The sequence below is a fragment of the Canis lupus genome, chromosome 4 (assembly GCF_048164855.1).
Source record: "Canis lupus baileyi chromosome 4, mCanLup2.hap1, whole genome shotgun sequence".
NCBI lineage: Eukaryota > Metazoa > Chordata > Mammalia > Carnivora > Canidae > Canis > Canis lupus.
In genome coordinates, this window is record NC_132841.1 from 60,484,151 (window position 1) to 60,500,875 (window position 16,725).

Sequence of the window (16,725 nt, forward strand, 5' to 3'; positions counted from 1 at the left end):
GATCAAAGGCTAAGGAACATACGGCCTAGGTAACTTGTCCGGGGGGAGCTTGCTCACCTTGTGCATGCTGCGGTCAAAATCATCTTCCTCTCCTCCCGATGAGAACCTTCTGGCCCGGGGCACTGCCAAAAGACAGCTAGGATCAGCTCTTGCATGTGCTCCCCACTGAGCCTGCGCCAGGCAGAGGGCACAGAGGGGCACAGAGCCACAGAGCCCCGACAGGTGGGGGCTTCCTCTCGGCCAAACCGCTTTCTAGCTGAGTGACTCTGAGTGAATGTCCTTTGGTGAACCCCCCCTCGCTGGGGGCCCCGAAGCTCCTCCCATTCATGGGCGTGGGGAGCAAGTGAAACTGACTGCCCAAGTGGCTAATGAGCCTCAGTGCTGGGACTTCTCCTGTTGCTGGTGGGAGAGAGAACTCCTCTTTCTGCCAAGGGTGAGGTGTAAGCCTAGCCAGGCTGGAGCTTATCTTGCCGTGACCAGGGCAGGGCCAACCTGAGAACGAAGTCACCCCAGGGACAGGACAAGCCCTGTTGACGGCAGTTGTGTGTCAAAAACTCACTCTCATGACCCAGAAAAATCCTTGTTTTGGCTTAAGCCAATCGGAGTTCTTTTTTTGGTTTGTTCTTTTGTGATTGAAATGATCTAGGATCCCTCCTCCATCCCCCAACATGTATCTCTCAGGGATTACTGTACTTTGGGTTGTATTTGTGCTGTGTCTTATCTCCTTTTCCAACTGGAGAATTTTTGGAGGGCAAGGAAGGGACCATCTCTGAGTTCCTGTGAAGTTTGGCTCTGAATGGACATTCAATTAGTAAAGTGTGTGCCGAATCAGAAAGAAGCTTGATGAAAATGCATCCCCATGCTTGATAGAAACAGCTTGAGATGCCCAACTGGGTGGGATAGTGGCCCTGAGGACCACAAAGATCCCCTGCCAGGGGGCCCGTGAGAGCTTTCCATCTCGCACAAACAAACTCCCTTTCTTATCTTCCAAACCGCTTTCCAACCCAGAGTCAAGGTCTCTTAAATCCACACATCAGATCCTGTCACCTTCAGTGGCTTCCTACTGTTTAGGACAGAGAGCCAGTCCTCGGCTCAGTGCACAAGGCCCCGTGGAATCCAGCCCCTGACCCCCACCCCCTGCTTCTCTCCTTCTGTGGCTTCAGGTTAAGCTGACAGTCCTTCATTTCCTCCAGGGAAACCTGCCCTTCCACCTGGGGTCTTTGCAGATGTGTTTCTATACTTTGCTGGCTTACCTCTCTCCCACTCCTCCTGTGGAGCTGAGTCTCTGCTTTGAGGAGATTTCGTCACATCCCAGGCTGGACAGCATGCCCCCGACCTCATCTCCTCCCTCCTGTGTATCACCTCCTGGACATCACCTCCCTCTCCAACTGGAACCTGTGTCTACTCCACAAGGGCAAGGATCTGGTCTATTTTGCTTCCCAGTGACTCACGAGGCCCCAAGGCTGGCCCTCAGTACATGTTTGCTGAATGAATAAATGAACGACTGTGTCAAGGAGTGGGCAGCCGTCCTAACCCTGTGTCCTCAGCATGGGTGATAGAGCTCTGGTCAGGGCCTCTTTGTGGGGTGCATTACCTTTGGGGGACCCGTGGTAGGTCCAGTACTCAGACTCTGCAGCATAGTAGGGGTCCGGTGAGTAGGCTGGACTGTACTTGGAGGCCTGGCTGATGTCTTCACTGGTTTTGCTTTTGGTTGCTGTTGACAAATCACCTGCAAAGGACCCAAGGAGAGAGCTTCAGGGCAGCAGAGTGTCCTGGAAGAGTGTGTTGTATACTTTTTACCTGCCTCTCAGCCAGACTCCAGACCAGGGGAGTGAGGGCAGGGTCTGGGACACGGAGCATCAGAGCCAGAAAACCCTCGTTTGAGGCCCTTCATGTTACAGTTGGGAATCTGAACACCAGAGAGGGGAAGGGGCTTGCTGAAGACCACACAGCAAGTAGACCAGACTTGGACCAGACCTCAGTGCAGGGCTCCTGCCATCACATTCCATGGACTCCCAGGTCTGTCCCCAAGTGAACACTATGGCCATGGCTCCTCCAAGTAAGATTAGATGGGCCCCAGGTGATTCCTTGCCCTTACCCCCCTCAGCCATTAAGAGCCTGCCTTGTTTTGGATTTGAGCCATACTTAGGGTGGGAATTGCCAAGGAGGGCCAGGTGGCATATCAACTTCCTCCTTGCACTGAAATGCCAAACCTTGCTTGGGGAGACTATATGGCCCAAAGAAAGGAACACTGGACAGAGAATCAACAATGCTGGGTTCTGGCCCCAGCTCTGCCACTTAGCTGTCACACTGGGCATATCCTGTCCCTCTCTGCCTCAGTTTCACTATCTGCATATCTAAATTGGTCTGCTGGGTCAGGTGCCACCCAGCTTCAGGCTTCCACAACATGGACCATCAGACCTACTGCAGACACAGAACCTCTCAGGGCAGTGAGTTTAGCAGGGCCCAAAACCTGGCAAGAGACTGACTAGGGCTGGGGAAACAAGCAGGCCCCTGAACGTCTTTCAGGAGAGAAGAGACAGGGATAGTCCCGCACCCTGTGCAGCCAGAGCAGCAGAGGGGCCTGGGGTTGGCCCTCCCCAGCAGCACTGGCTGCCAAAGCTTGCAGATTCTCTTAGACTTGGGTCCTAGGCAGTCCCTCCCACCCCAACTGCTTTCATTCAGTCTTTTCATGTACCCGCTTATCCATGCAATCTACCTCCACCCCAAGCTTCTCCTGAGCCTGCTCTGGTGCTGCCCCTCAGAGCCCACCTGGAAAATCCCACATGGTCCTGAGGGCTTTGAGACCTAGGGGCCTTTCCTGGACAAACTGGCCTTGTCAGGGCTGGTGCCTTTCTGTGGCCACTTGGGGTATGTGGCTTGTCCTCCACAGCCACACATACATATGTACGTGCTCATAGACATACCTGGACCCCAGCCTGGGCCCCTCTGAAACTGAGGACATTTGTCTATATTGTCAGGTCTTCACTCAGAGTCATTACTTATATTTCTATGGCCCCTCCACCAGCTCAGTGAGCTCAGATCCCAGTACCAGGCTGCTACCCCCTGTTTCTGTGCTTCTCTGATTCTGTACTCCCCTCTGTTACCCAGGCAGCCTATAGGCATAGAGGGGGCCAGTGGGAGGGGGGATACAGGGTACCAGTTACACCTCTGCATCCTCAGTGCAAGGACTGTGCTTTGGCAGCTGAGGCCCTGTCAGTGCATATTTGTGAGAAGGAACAGGAGGTCTCAGCGGTGCCTGATTTGGTGGTTCTCATATGGAGTGCAGGTCGGAATCATGAACGAAGCCAGTTACAGTGCAGATTCCTAGGTCACACTCTCAGTATTTCTAATAAGAAAGTCTAGGGCAGAGGAGGGTCCAGAGCATCTCCTTTTCAAGTAAGTCTCTCAGGTACAGGTGCTCATAGACCATTCTCGAAGAAACACTGAATGAATCAGTGAATGAATGAACAAATGAATGGAAGAATGAAGTCACCCTCATCAAAACCCTGCTCCTTTCTCATCCACATCTCCTCCCCAAGCCTTCATTTACTCTCGGGACACTGTGACTGAGAATAGCTTAGAGCAGTGGTTTCCAAGCTAGACCAGGGTTTGAAATCGCCCGGAGAAACGGTTACCAACAAAAATTTGAGATTCAGTAGATCTGGGGTGGGGTGCAGGAACCTATGCATCCCACACAAGTCTAAGGACCGTCAAAGTTTGAGTATCCCTGCTTGGAGTGCTCCCAGGGCTACGCGCATTTGACCAGGGTTGCTCTGCCCATGGAACTTGGAAATCGGATGGCAGGGACGAGGGGTTGGAAAGGAGGTGGGAAAACATTTAGGGGACACGAGGGCTTCCTTGCTTTTTTGAAGTAACACCAAACTCCTCCCCGGTGTCACCTCAAGTGATTGGGGGTTAGCCAACAAGAAAGCCCGAGTCGCAGCCTTGCACCCTCCTGGTGGCCTCGCACCCTCCTGGTGGCCCCGGTAGACCAGCTGCACGAGGGCTAAGGGCCCCGCCCCCTGCCTGGCCAAGCCCCCTCTGTCCCGACCGTACCATGCCGCTTGTAGATCGGGGGTTTCCGGTAGATGTTACTTTCTCCAGCTGCCAGGCAGACAAGGAAGGGACCGTGGGGGAGGAGAGAGAGAAAGAGAGAGAGAGGGAGGAGGGGGAGGAGGAGGAGGAGGAGGAGGAGGAGGAGGAGGAGGAGGAGGAGGAGGAAAGGAGACAGCAGTTGGTCAGCTGTTCTCAGAAAGAGAGACAGTCAGCATCTTCCCCGAAGGGCCACCATCCTTCCCCGGAGGACGTGCTCTTCCAAACTCAACTTCCAACCTCAGCCCGTGAGGTTCTAAGAAAGGTGAGGGGAGAGGAATGGATGGATTCTTGACGGTGGAAGGGGCTCGGGCTTGAATGGTGGGCATGCAGGCACGAGGCGGTGCGTGCTCAGCCGGACCCCATGCAGGCAGGTCAGGAAGGTGCCCCCTGCCTCCACCCAGCAGCCACGCCTCATTCCACGCGGAAGTCCCCAGAATGCTGCAGCCCCGCTTCAGCATGACCGGCCTCCCACTCCCTCAAAAACAGGATGGGACCTTTCTAGGGCGGTTGAGAAAGGTATAGATGAAACAGCAGGATGAGCTCCTGGAGAGAAGCGAGTGGGGAGTAAAATCCTGAGCTCAGGGTTGGGAGACGGGGTTCCAGGACCAGTTCTGCTGAATTCAGGGTAAGACTCTGTCTAAATCATCTATAATGTCACCTAGCCCCTGCCTTCCTCTTATCTCCTATCACTCCCCCTCCTGACCACCACTTCCAGCCTCGCTGGACTGCTACCAGTTCAGTGTTTCAGGGCCTTTGCACTTTGCTATGCCCTCTGCCCAGGATGTTTTTCCCTAGGATCTTTGCACGGCTGGCTCCTAATCATTTTTTGGCCTCAATGTCACCCCCTCCAAGAAGCCCTTCCTGACCACCCTACCTAGCCCAGCCTCCCCCACCCCAGTCACTCTATCACAATGCCCAGTTTAATTATGTTTATGGCACATATCATTTCCCTGAAATTACTTGTTTACCCAGTTATTAACTTTCTCCCCATGTATAGACACCATGAAGGATCTGGGCTAGTGTGAGGGTATTTGCATCCCCAGCACCCAGAACAGTGCCTGGCTCTACAGAGGGAAGAACAGAAAGGCTCAGGGCAGTTAAGTAACTGGCCTGAGGTCACAGGCTTCTTAGTAGTGGAATTGGGACTCGGTCCCAAGAGTTTTGATGCAAAAGTGCATGACTTTCAGCATGGCTACTGCATCGTCCCATCACGGCCCTCAGACATTCGAGGCACTTCTCTGGCTGCTTCCTGGTGGCCTTGATCAAGGCTGGCTCTGTCAAGTGGGTGGGCTTTAGCCCATTGGGACTGGGACTGCAGGGTGGGTTAGTGTGGGAGACTGGTTAGGGAGGGTCCCAGGAACCGGCTTCTCCTTGCTGCCGGTGGGGGGCGCCCGGCGACCCCACGGAGCATGCACCCATGCCGGGAATTCCGGGCTGGCAGCCTACCTGGGATGTGAAAGTGCTTGGGAGCCTGGTAAGAGGTCGGAGTGGAGGACCTCACATCTAACTGGCTATGGTATGGAGAGCTCCGGCCACTCTCGGGCCCTGGAGCACGCAGGCAGTGGTCCCCAGAGAGAACAGAGGCACAGAGAAAACAGGCATTAACGCAGTGGCAGTTGAGGCAGCAGTGACATGATGACAGCGGGGATGGTAGGGAGGGGCTGTGCTCTCATGCACCATATCTGCAGAAACAGGCTTGACCCTCTTTTCTGGCCTCACCCCAAGGTCAGAGTTCGTAGGTTGTAAAGAATCCACCAGACTGAGCTTCAGGAAGGTGTCTTTGTTGCCCTTGGCTCCCCACCACCCCTCTCAGGTGCTGCTTTCCTCACCTAAGCACCTGCTTCACCTCTAGCCTCAAGGCGGCTGCAGATGACCTGACTGGATGGGGTAAGGCTGGGCCTGTTTCTGGTCCTCTGGTTCTACCCTCCAGATGGGGCAGGCCAAAGGACCAGGATAGCGGAGTCTTGCAGCCAGGGCTGCTGGGCTGCCTACCACTCTCCTCTCCTGGCAGCTTACCACCCACCTTCCTGTGCTTCTCAGCTCCATGTGCCCCTTCTCCCCCCACTGCCAGGGGCATCTCAGGCCCAACTGGTCATCGGATGGTCACAGGGCTCCAGGGGGCTGTTCTGTGATGGAGATCCTGGGGGGAAGCCCTGTGCTGTCTCTGCAGCTGGCGACAGCCAGCCACTACATTATTCCCCCTTCCTTACCAGAGCGGTAGTAGTGGTGAGGTGAGCGGGAAAAGGTGGGGGACATGCCCTGCCGACTGTAGGTGGGGGAGTCGATGTATCCTGGGCTAGAGGCCCTTCTCTGTCGGAGGTCCAGGTTCTCGTAGATGTCCTGGGGGAAGAAGTGGACCATGAGAAAAGCCAGCAAATAAGCCCAAGACTCTGGCAGGCAGGTGGGGGAGAGATGTGGAGTCCAGGATTCTAGGGGGCTGAGGATCCAAAATTCATGGTGCTGCCCTTCTGAATACAGCCTCCCTGGGTTACATGCACAGCCTGAGGAAAGCTGCAGGCAATTCTGGGGGCCTTCACCCATCACTCGCAGTCCCTTGACTAGAACCCGTGGGTCAGGTGCCTGGAATCCTGGTGAAGAATCACAGGAGCATCAGGGAGGTGGCTCCCTTTGGGTAGAAAGCGTACATCCTCTACTGTTTATACCACAGCCACTTCCTCCAGGTCATGCTCCCGAGTTTCTCATCTGTGCCCTGGTCATGGAGGACCCTGGGGGGCTGGGGATGAGTGAAACCAGGGGTCCTCTCAGCTAGCATAAAGGGATGCAATTGTATAAGAGGCCTCCCCGAACCAGCTAAGTTACCTGGGAGTAGGGAGATAATGTTCCCAGCGACTTAGAAGCGAAGAGTTTGAAGGCCATCATGGAAGGAGTAAAGGAGAGAGAGGAGGGAGAGAGGAAGAGGTGTTAGGGAGCTCAGCAGAGGGCAGGCCTCCCTCCCCAGGCAGCAGCCGTGCTTGGTGTGCTGGAACCCTAGCAGCCAGTAGTGCCGGCAGGTAGTAGGAAACCCTGAGACTATGCCCTCCATTTACCAGCCCGAAATGGCCCAGAGAGGGAATGGAGGGGTGGGGTGGCTTAGGGCCTCTCAGGTCCAACATGGTAGGGTCTTCACCTGGACCCAGGCTTCTCCACCACAGGCTCAGAGCCATTCTGTGATCCTGCCCTGTCCCTCTACCAGTTCATGACCCCTCTGTGGTTTATGAGGACAGTGTACAGGGTCGCAGCGCCGGGGACCCAAATGTAGGGCCAACCCAGGGCCAGGTTGCTGCCATCAACATGGGACCTGGCCCAGTGTGCCGTGCAGCAGGCTGGAGAGGGGACATCCCATCTGCAGAGGGCAGTGGCTGCTCAGCCCCTGGGACACCTGCCCAACGTTAACACCACTCCTTGCGTTTCCAAGACGAATTAGAAATCCAGGTTCTTATGTGAAATCTCTCCATGAGTAAAGGTTGGCAACTAATTTACATTTTTAAAAGTTCCTTTGCAAGTGAAACAAAACAAATCTGGGAGTTGGCTTTGGCCTGTGGGCCTAGTGTGCCATTTTGGGCTTCAGGAGCATCAGTCTCAACTTGGTACCCTTTTCCTGGTCCATTTCAGGGGCGAGAGCCCAGAGAGTCTCAGCATTGGGCTCTCCAACCAAATGAACCTTCATTCCTTTAGAGAGGGAGGGGACAGTGGTAGGGTGGGGACAGGAACCTGGGTCTCTGCTCCCTAGGCCAGGGCTCCTTCTCCTATCAACAATCTCAGCTCAGGGGCCTTGGATGGGGTTAGGAGTTGCCTGAGATACAGACTGCCAGGACCTTCAGGGTAACAGCCTCTTGCCTTCTCCAGAGAACACTTGTCCAGCAACCACTTAATTATTTCCAAAGCCACCCGACGCTGAGTTCTTAAAAAGGATCTCTTGCTTTGAGCATAGGGGCTTTAAGGCCAGGTACAGAACCCAGAGAACCCACCTGCCAGGGATTATAAACCTAAGTGGCCACTGAGCCTGTCAGGGATGAGAGCCATGGCTGTGTATAAAATTACTCCAGTAAAAAAAAAAAAAAATAAAAAAAAAATAAAATTACTCCAGTAGAGGAAAAACAATTCAAGTGATAAGTGGTCATAGGTTCTTGGCTTCAATGTTGGGGTACTTAGGAGGTGGTGGCAACTGGGGAGAACTGGGGAGCCCATGCCCTGCCTATAGGAGGCGCTGCTTCCCTCTTTCCAGATAGTGGAAATACTGGTATAGTGTCACTTGCTCTGGTTTTTCAAGAAAAGCTAGATTTTTTTTGAGGAAACCGCTTGATTTTTAAATGTCGACTATAAATTCCAGTTTAAAGGAGTTGCAGGGGTCAACACTGTGGAGGCCAAAGTGTGATGGAGTGTCTGGGGAACCTGCTGGCCTCCTCTCCCCCAACAGCCCCGGAGAGAGGGGCGAGACGCCGTACCTCTCCATAGCCACATCTCTCCAGCATCTCGTCGGACGTGTATCTGGAATGAGGCTCGTAGGAAATGAGGTCAGGGCGTTGTACCTCGTAGATGGACTTAACCTTGGGGAGAGCTGCCAGGTCTTTGTAATTAAGGATCTCATTATCCACTTTAGCCTGGGGAAGAGGAAAGGCACAGGAAAGAGGCAGAGAGATAAGGGGGAAAAGAGAGAGGAAACAAAAACCAGCACAGAGGGGAGCGAGCCTCTTCAGTTTCCATGAAAAACACAGTATTAGGGATGGAAGACGCAGGGGTTGTTAGAATCAGGCAGGTCTTAGAGGCCATCCATTCCAATGGGACTCACTGATTGAGCGCATTTTACGTGTGAGGCCCTGAGCTTTGCAGCAATTGTCTCCTCTGTGTGCCCTGATGCCTCTGTGCAGTCAGCGTCAGTGTTATTACTGTTTTCCTAATGAGGCTCAGAAGGTTCTGCAACACTGAGCCAGTAGGTTTGAATCCTGTCTGAACTACCCAGCCTGGCGGGGGTAGGGACTGCCTTCGACCCCACGCAAGGAGGACATCCTCACTCACAGCTCCTTGAAGTCGGTGGAGATGGTAAAGACAGAATTCATCACAGAGAGTGAAACCCGAGCTAACATTAGGTGAGCACGTATGATGAGCCAGACTCTGTCCAAAGTCCCTTGTAGGGCTGACCTCCCTTAACTCATGCAACTTGCAACACTGCTAGTGGGCACTAATATCATTTTCATTTCTGAATAAGGAAACACGCACAGAGAAGTCAATGAACTTGCCCAAGGTTACACAGCTTACAAGTAGCAAAAGCGTTACTCAAGCCTAGCCAGTCTAGCCTGAGCACCTGCCTTCCCCAGCGGCCTCTGCTAGCTTTGAAGGGTAGGGAGCTCACTGTCTTACAGCCCAGAGAGGGCTGCCCTCAGAAAGCAGGCCCTACAGTGAACTGAGCCTCTAACTACTACCTGACATTGGCTAAGTCCAGCCCTCTAGAACAGTATGGGTTAAGAGACAGCTTCCCCCTGCCTGGGACAGACCACTTCCGGCTCCCAGAGCCATGTCCTTTCTGTGTTCTGCACTCTCCAGCTGCTCCCTCTGTGACTGGCTTCTGCTGCAGTCCACTGGGATCTGTCCTTCCATAACTACTGTGACCTGCAAGGTTCTGATGTGAGATAAATTGAGAGGCTGCTAGAAAGAGACTCCAAGGAAACTGTATTATCCAGATACCATTCTTCCAGTGTCTTGGGGCCCAGGTAAGTCTTAAGGCCGAAACTACTGTAGAGAGAGCAACTTTCATAAAGACCTTATAAGCAAGCATTGCTTTTGGAAACACATTCCAAGGGTCTTTCCCTGTCTGTCCCCATCCAAATAGCCCACTGCTATTTGGGCGCTGTGCTATTCATTCTCCATTGCCTCTAGATCCACCGTCCGCTCCTCCTTGCCCTGATCTGGGCTCCGAGGCCCCGTGGACAGCATTGGAGGTGCCCTGGCTTTCAGCTGGGTTGGGCCAGCAGAGGAGCACCTGCAGACTGGGGCGGGTAGCGGAGAGATAGCCTGCGCCCCTCCTGGCAATGCCTTTGCATCAGTGGCTGTGGTAGGCGTGGCTCCCATCCGGGGCTGCCTTTCACAGCTCCAGCTTTCCCCAGACCTTCAGGTTGAGGGTGGTGACAGCTCCTGCTGCTGCAGACCCTGGATGCCACACGATGTCCTCTGGGTCCCCTAACCCTGTCTACACCTCTGTAAATGGTCCCTTCACAGAACTGTCCTCAGTAAAACCCTTAGAAGTGTGCCATCTCATTTCTGCGGAGCCTGCCTGCATCAGCCACCATGTCTGCCCCAATTTGGGGGTACGGAGGTCAAGGGAACCTTGCTAGGACAGTCCCTTTGCTGATATAACTGCTGCCTTTTGCCATGGGATGTTAGATCTTGACCTTGAGAGCTTTTGGCAGTTTGCGAACATGTCTCGACCCATCAATATTCATCTCAGAACTTTTGCCCAAACCTCAAAAATACTATATTTGTATTTCTCTTTATAGCCACTTTGCTTATAGGGTTATAAATGAGCCTTAAGTCTGGAGGCGCAGTGATTGAACAGAGGCATCCCGACATAATTAGCCAGGAAGGAGGAAGAGACACGTGGAGCTGGTCAAAGTCAAACCTCCTAAAGATAATTCTAGTAGTCAGTGGGGGTGGGGTGGGTGGAGTAGAGTTTGAAAGAACCTGCTCCCTCTAGGTGCAATGATAATTCTATTTTAATACCAAACCTTAGTATTTATGAAAATTAAGCCAATACTCTATCTGTCTGCCTGTTACTGCATGTCCCGAAAGTGGTCAGATGCTTTCTTCCCTGAATCTGAAAGCCATGTTTGGAATGGTTTGACCCCAGACCATTGGCCCACATGATACGTGCACTCATTCCCCAGAGCAGCTGAGGGGTGAGAGCTTATAATAGGTGAAAAATGATGTGGCGCCTGGGTGGCTCAGTTGGTGGAGTGTCTGACTCCTGGTTTTGCCTGGGTCTGTGATCTCAGGGTTGTGGGATGGAGCCCTGTGTTGAGTTCTGCGCTCAGTGGGGGGTCTGCTTGAGACTCGCCCTCTCCCTCTGCCCCTCTCTCAAGTCAGGTGCTCATGCATGCACTCCCTCTGTCTCTCTAAAATAAATCAATCTTGAGAAAGGAGAGTACAGAGAGACACGTGCCTATGCTAGCATGCACGGGTAACTGATCTCAATGTATGAGCCCCCAGCTGGACGGCACAGTGGCAGGTGTCCCCAGCTGCTCTTTCTCATCTCTATGGAGCTGCCCCTTGGAGGGGCAACTCTGCAATCTTTCTTCAGGACTCCAAGGGTGGACATCATCATGGCTAACTTGTTTCACAAAGGTGAGCGAGCTTCCTCAGTACTAGGGAAGACCAGCCAGAGATTAAAGGCATTAGACACTGCTACTATCTATCTATCTATCTATCTATCTATCTATCTATCTATCTATCTATCCATCCATCCATCCTGAGTTTGCATATACTGGTAACTCTCTCTTGGAGACGTGCTCACTTTGTTAATAACCTTCTCATGGTGTAGGCTCTGAAATTTAGCTCATTAATCCTGCTGTGTCTGGCCCTATTCATAGCACCAGGCAGACGATCGTCTGTCTTGTTCTGGACAGGAATCTTCAATGAGTATGGCCTATGATCAAAGTGCTTGTCTTCTGTAGGAGCCGCAAGGCAGTATTGACCATATGGAAGTTGCTGTCAGTGATAACTCTTATGTCTGATTTTCATTTGAACAGAGGAAGAAAGGAAAGGAAACAGCCCCATTAATGGGCATTACCCAGGGATCAAGGAGGCAACTGGATGTGGATTTGGGGGTAAAATAATGGTGGAGCACTGGTGGTCAGAGCCCACCCAGGGCTGGCTGGTTTGGGGACTGTATCTAGACCTTCTTATCAGGAACAGTTTTCTTGCTCTAGACCATCTCCCTCCCCCTTGTTTTGGTCTTCTTAGCCCCTCTAACTTGTAGAAGGCTAGAACAGTCCACAGTCAGATGGCTCATCTCCTTTGTGTATCTCTGTCCTCCCTGGCTCTGCCTCTCTCACCTGCTTTAACTTACTTCTGTTTCTCTCTTAAGGTCTGAGCTTAAATGTTTCTTCCTCAGGATTCTTCCTTCAGTTGGCCCTAAACTGTCTGTCCTTCTGTCTATCTGCATCATCATCAAAGCACCCTGCACTTTTTCTTCCTAGCACCTACCAGAACTGTGACTGCTTATCCATGGGGTTATGTATTCAGTGTCATGAGGACAGGTGTCAGGTTGGTGTGGTTCACCTCTATTTTTCCAGCACAGAAGCCAGCACTTAACCCAGAGGAGCCACGTAGCACACATTTGGTGAATGAATGAATGAATAAATAAATTACATATCCAAGGGACCTCTGAGATCACTTGACTCAACTCTTGTGTTTCCAGCCATGTCTCTGCAAATGATGAGTGTCTCAGTTTGAATGCATCTGGGGATGGGAGCTCATACACATGTATGTGGTCCTCTCCATCTCTGAACTTCTTATGTCACTAGAAAGCTCTTCTTTACATTTGCAAATCCTTTATGCCATGTTTCTGTATTCATACAGCTTCTTCTTCTGTTCTGCTTCCTTATGACACATCCCTATCACTACATGGACCTCCCATCCACCCCCCACTCTGGGTACCACTCTGACTCCAGATTTTTGTCCTGCTCTTATCTCAGTGAAGCAATAAGTAAGGAAGCACACTGCACTGGTTTCAGAACTCACCAGGGGCTCTTCTGTCTTTGCACTTTTCTGTGTTCCTGCTAAACTTGACATTGTTCCTATAACTGTGTTTATGAGGCTTCGTACTCCATGCGGGCAGGGTTCACGTGCCCCACCGTGTCCTCAGGACCCAGCACAGAGTCTAGCACATGACAGGCACACACAAGATATTAGTTGGATGAAAACCTGACAGCTGCCTTTGGTTGTCCTTAGACACTCGTTAGATACCAGGCCTGGGGATAAGAAAGGCCTCTGGGTGGCTGAAGAGTAATACATACGCAGATGACTCGGTTGGGTGACCCAATGCTGGATCCGGGGGGCGAGATGGAAGTTTCGGACGTCCGCCTATGCTGTGGGAGAAACAGAAGGAGTGAGAAGCTGCACCTCCAGCCGGCGGGGAGGAGTGATGGGGAGGAAGAAGACAGCTCCGCAGGAACAGCGGCAACATGGTTAAATGTACTTGCTGGCACTCTGTACTTTGTCTTTTTTTTTTTTTCCCTTAAAATCAGTGTCTGGGTGTGAACGAAATTGGATATGCGCAGGACTTCATGCTGTTGGACATAATTTGGATTTGTGGGTTTTTTTTTTTAATGTATTTGTAATTGGCCTTTAAGATAGGCATGTATACATAAAACTTTTTCATTTGGGGTTGACCTGCCACATATTAACTTTAACTGAGTAAAATTGGTTAGTACTCATTCCTTAGTTTGTTTATATAAAATGCACAAGCAGGTTGAATACCTGCAATTGCATTAAGTACTGATTCTTTACAGTGTACCATCAAATTAACATCAGCCTAAGTGATAAACTTAAAAAAGTCTTTCCTTGAGCAAGGCCGATAATGCATTAATGGCTCCCTCAGCAGGAGGGCAGTACCGTAACCCTCTGTGCAAGCTGCGAGAGCAGCTGTGTGTTGTAGTCAAAAAGCAAAAGGACAGAGAACCAGGGACCACTAGTCAACTGTGTGATTGAAGAGATCCCAGATTCCCGATCTATAAAGTGAAGGGGCTTCCCTGAGGGACTGCGAAATTGCCTGCCAGATCTCTCAGGCCACGATTTAGAATTAAAGCATTTTACCCAGGGCTCTATAGCAGTGTCCCCTAAACCGCATTGTGAACTAGTGGTGGCTCTGGCAAGATGAAGTTAGGGGGAGCGTTTGATAATATTGAGTTGCAGAATGGGACAGTAAAATGTGAAACTGTATTCATTCCTCTTGGGTACATGAAGGAGGAAGTCTTAACTTGATGCTGATATATTTCAGCAACTATCTCGACAGTTGTTATTCATCACTCCCCTCCCCTCCCCCTTTTTTAAACAAAGAGAGTACAGGCAATACCATTTAGCCAGAATTTCTAAGATTTATTTTTAAGAAACATTTCATTTTCATTAAATGTATTTTATGGTTACCTCCTATTTATAGCAAGTGATACTGGTCTACTCGGCGATGTCAAGTTTTATTTTTTTATTTTATTTATTTTTTTAAAATTTTTTTATTTATGATAGTCACAGAGAGAGAGAGAGAGAGAGAGAGAGAGAGAGAGAGAGAGACACAGGCAGAGGGAGAAGCAGGCTCCATGCACCGGGAGCCCGATGTAGGATTCGATCCCAGGTCTCCAGGATCGCGCCCTGGGCCAAAGGCAGGCGCCAAACCGCTGCACCACCCAGTGATCCCCTCAAGTTTTATTTTAAAAGAAGTTCCGGGGCAGCCCCAGTGGTGCAGGGGTTTAGTGCTGCCTGCAGCCCCGGGTGTGATCCTGGGGGCCTGGGATCGAGTCCCACATCGGGCTCCCTGCATGGAGCCTGCTTCTCCCTCTGCCTGTGTCTCTGCCTCTCTCTCTCTGAATAAATAAATAAAAAATCTTAAAAAAAAAATAAAAGAAGTTCCGTTAAGTAAAGAGTGGTAGGTTGATTTAAAGGAGAATATTAAGTATATAATGATACAGGTAGTGCACAGATGTGGCAAAAACATCAGGGTTGTAGAAGGATAACTGAACTTGAGAAATGCCACCAAAAAGTAGAAATTGAAGAAGGAAAGGGCAATTAGGTCTTTTTACATCTTAAATGGGAGAGAAGTTGGGAGAAACATGGGAAAAAAAACCTCACGGCTCAAGCAAAATTATACATCAATAGCCACGTTATTTTGCAAAACGTAGAGGCACTTTGGACATCTTCAAGTGCCTGTCCCCAACAGGCACACACAACTTTCTCCTCTGCAGTGTTAAGGACTCAGGAGCTGGGCTCTTCCCTGCAGTCCTTAGATCAAGAGCCCAGATTCATGGGCTTCTTGGTACAAGTCAGAGCACAGTGATTCAGAGAGACGCAGGACCCCAGCTGGCCCAGCGTGTGCATGGGGACATTGGCTGTGCTTCTGCCTTCTGCATTACTGTGGGCATATCACCACCCTCTTTAGACTTTGAATTTCTCACAAGCAAAGAGGAGATATAATTCCTTGCCCCATCTGATCCACGGGGTTAAAAAAATCAAGTCAGACAGTGGCTGTGAAGATGCTTTGCCAACTGTCAATTCCTGTATCAACACTATTATCCCCAGTAAAGGATGTGAGGCTGGAGAAAACCCCCAGCATAAGTGCTTCAAAGAGGCCACCATCTTGGTGAGCAATGCTAATAAAGGCTAAAGCCTTGCCCCAGAAACGCTAAAAACTCACATTTATACAGTGTTTTACAGTTTTCAAAGTATTCTCACATTTGATGTCTTTAGCCCCTCAAATGCCCCATGCAGAAGATGTTACCATTAAGGAAATCTAAGGATACACGCATGTATTGGGCAGTATGCACACTAAAGAGAGACTCCCCACTAAAGCACAGTGCCCCCTAACCAGTGACCAAGAGTATGGTCTGGTATCACCACCAGCTTGCTTACCTTTAACTTCTTCTCTGCCCGGGCTGCCTGTTTGCAGATGGGGTGCCAGACCTCAGAACCTAAGGGGCCAGGAAAATAACAAAGGCTCAGACCTCTCACACCTACTAGCTCTCTCACCACCCCTCGCCTTAATTGACTCCCTCACCAGCACATTTGCTCTGCACAGCAGCCAGGAGGACCCTCTGGTGAACCAGGCTCTTTGCTGCTACATCCATCAGTCACTCATGCTCTTTCTCCCTGTCCAAATCCTACCCATTCCTCAAGGTCCAGGTCTCACATGGCATCTTCTTGCAAACTTTCTTACCTGCCAGGTGGGAGTGACTTCTCTCTTCTCTGCCATCCATAATTCTTTGTATCTTTCTTAACACATACCACCTCAAATCACAGTGGCTTGTGGATTCATGATCCTAACTAAATTAGAAGCTCCTCTGGGCAAGGGCTGAGCTTTATTCATTGCTGGCTCTCCCGCAGCATCCAGCATGGGATTTTGCTCTCAGCAGAGGCTCTATCCATGTTTGTGGGGTGAACAGATGAGTGGATGATTGGCAGTGAGTGACGCGTAGCAGGTGGTCAACAAATATTTGTTGAATGAATGAATGGCAGGGGAGGTTAAATAAAGTGACAGACTGTGGTGAACTCCAACCTTTCTTTCTCTTCAAAGACTTATGACACTATACTAGACCTATCGCACTGAAGGGGTGTGTGTCATGGTGTACAGTATGCTTGAGCACTGCCTTGACCTGCTAATTCCCAAGAGGCTCCAGACTCTTCAAATTTAGTATGTTGCAAATGCCTACATTTTATTGTTGGGTATGGGGGGGGAGGTGTCCAATTGGCCAGCCCCAAACTTGAGAGGCCAATTTGGAAAGGCATGAGCAACAGGTGGCTGGTCACATGTTGAGGAGAAGCCCCAAATATTACACATTCCCAAAAGAAGAGACAGGTGTCTTGGATTAGAAGGAAAAGTAGGAACATATTATCCCTCTGGTGCCATTCCTCTTATTACCAGCCCGAAAA

The 16,725-nt window shown here is 50.9% G+C and overlaps 1 protein-coding gene across 1 annotated transcript in view; it reads right to left on the bottom strand.

Moving 5' to 3' along the window:
* ABLIM3 (actin binding LIM protein family member 3) overlaps positions 1–16,725 on the bottom strand; it is a 109,805-nt gene that overhangs the window by 12,618 nt on the left and 80,462 nt on the right. Inside the window, exons 9-17 of the mRNA XM_072824583.1 lie at positions 15,709–15,767; positions 13,107–13,178; positions 8,544–8,699; positions 6,919–6,948; positions 6,309–6,438; positions 5,545–5,643; positions 4,060–4,107; positions 1,595–1,729; positions 58–122 (exon numbers count right to left, since the gene is read on the bottom strand). Coding sequence (XP_072680684.1) covers positions 58–122; positions 1,595–1,729; positions 4,060–4,107; positions 5,545–5,643; positions 6,309–6,438; positions 6,919–6,948; positions 8,544–8,699; positions 13,107–13,178; positions 15,709–15,767 — 794 coding nt within the window. The remainder of the gene's footprint in view (positions 1–57; positions 123–1,594; positions 1,730–4,059; positions 4,108–5,544; positions 5,644–6,308; positions 6,439–6,918; positions 6,949–8,543; positions 8,700–13,106; positions 13,179–15,708; positions 15,768–16,725) is intronic.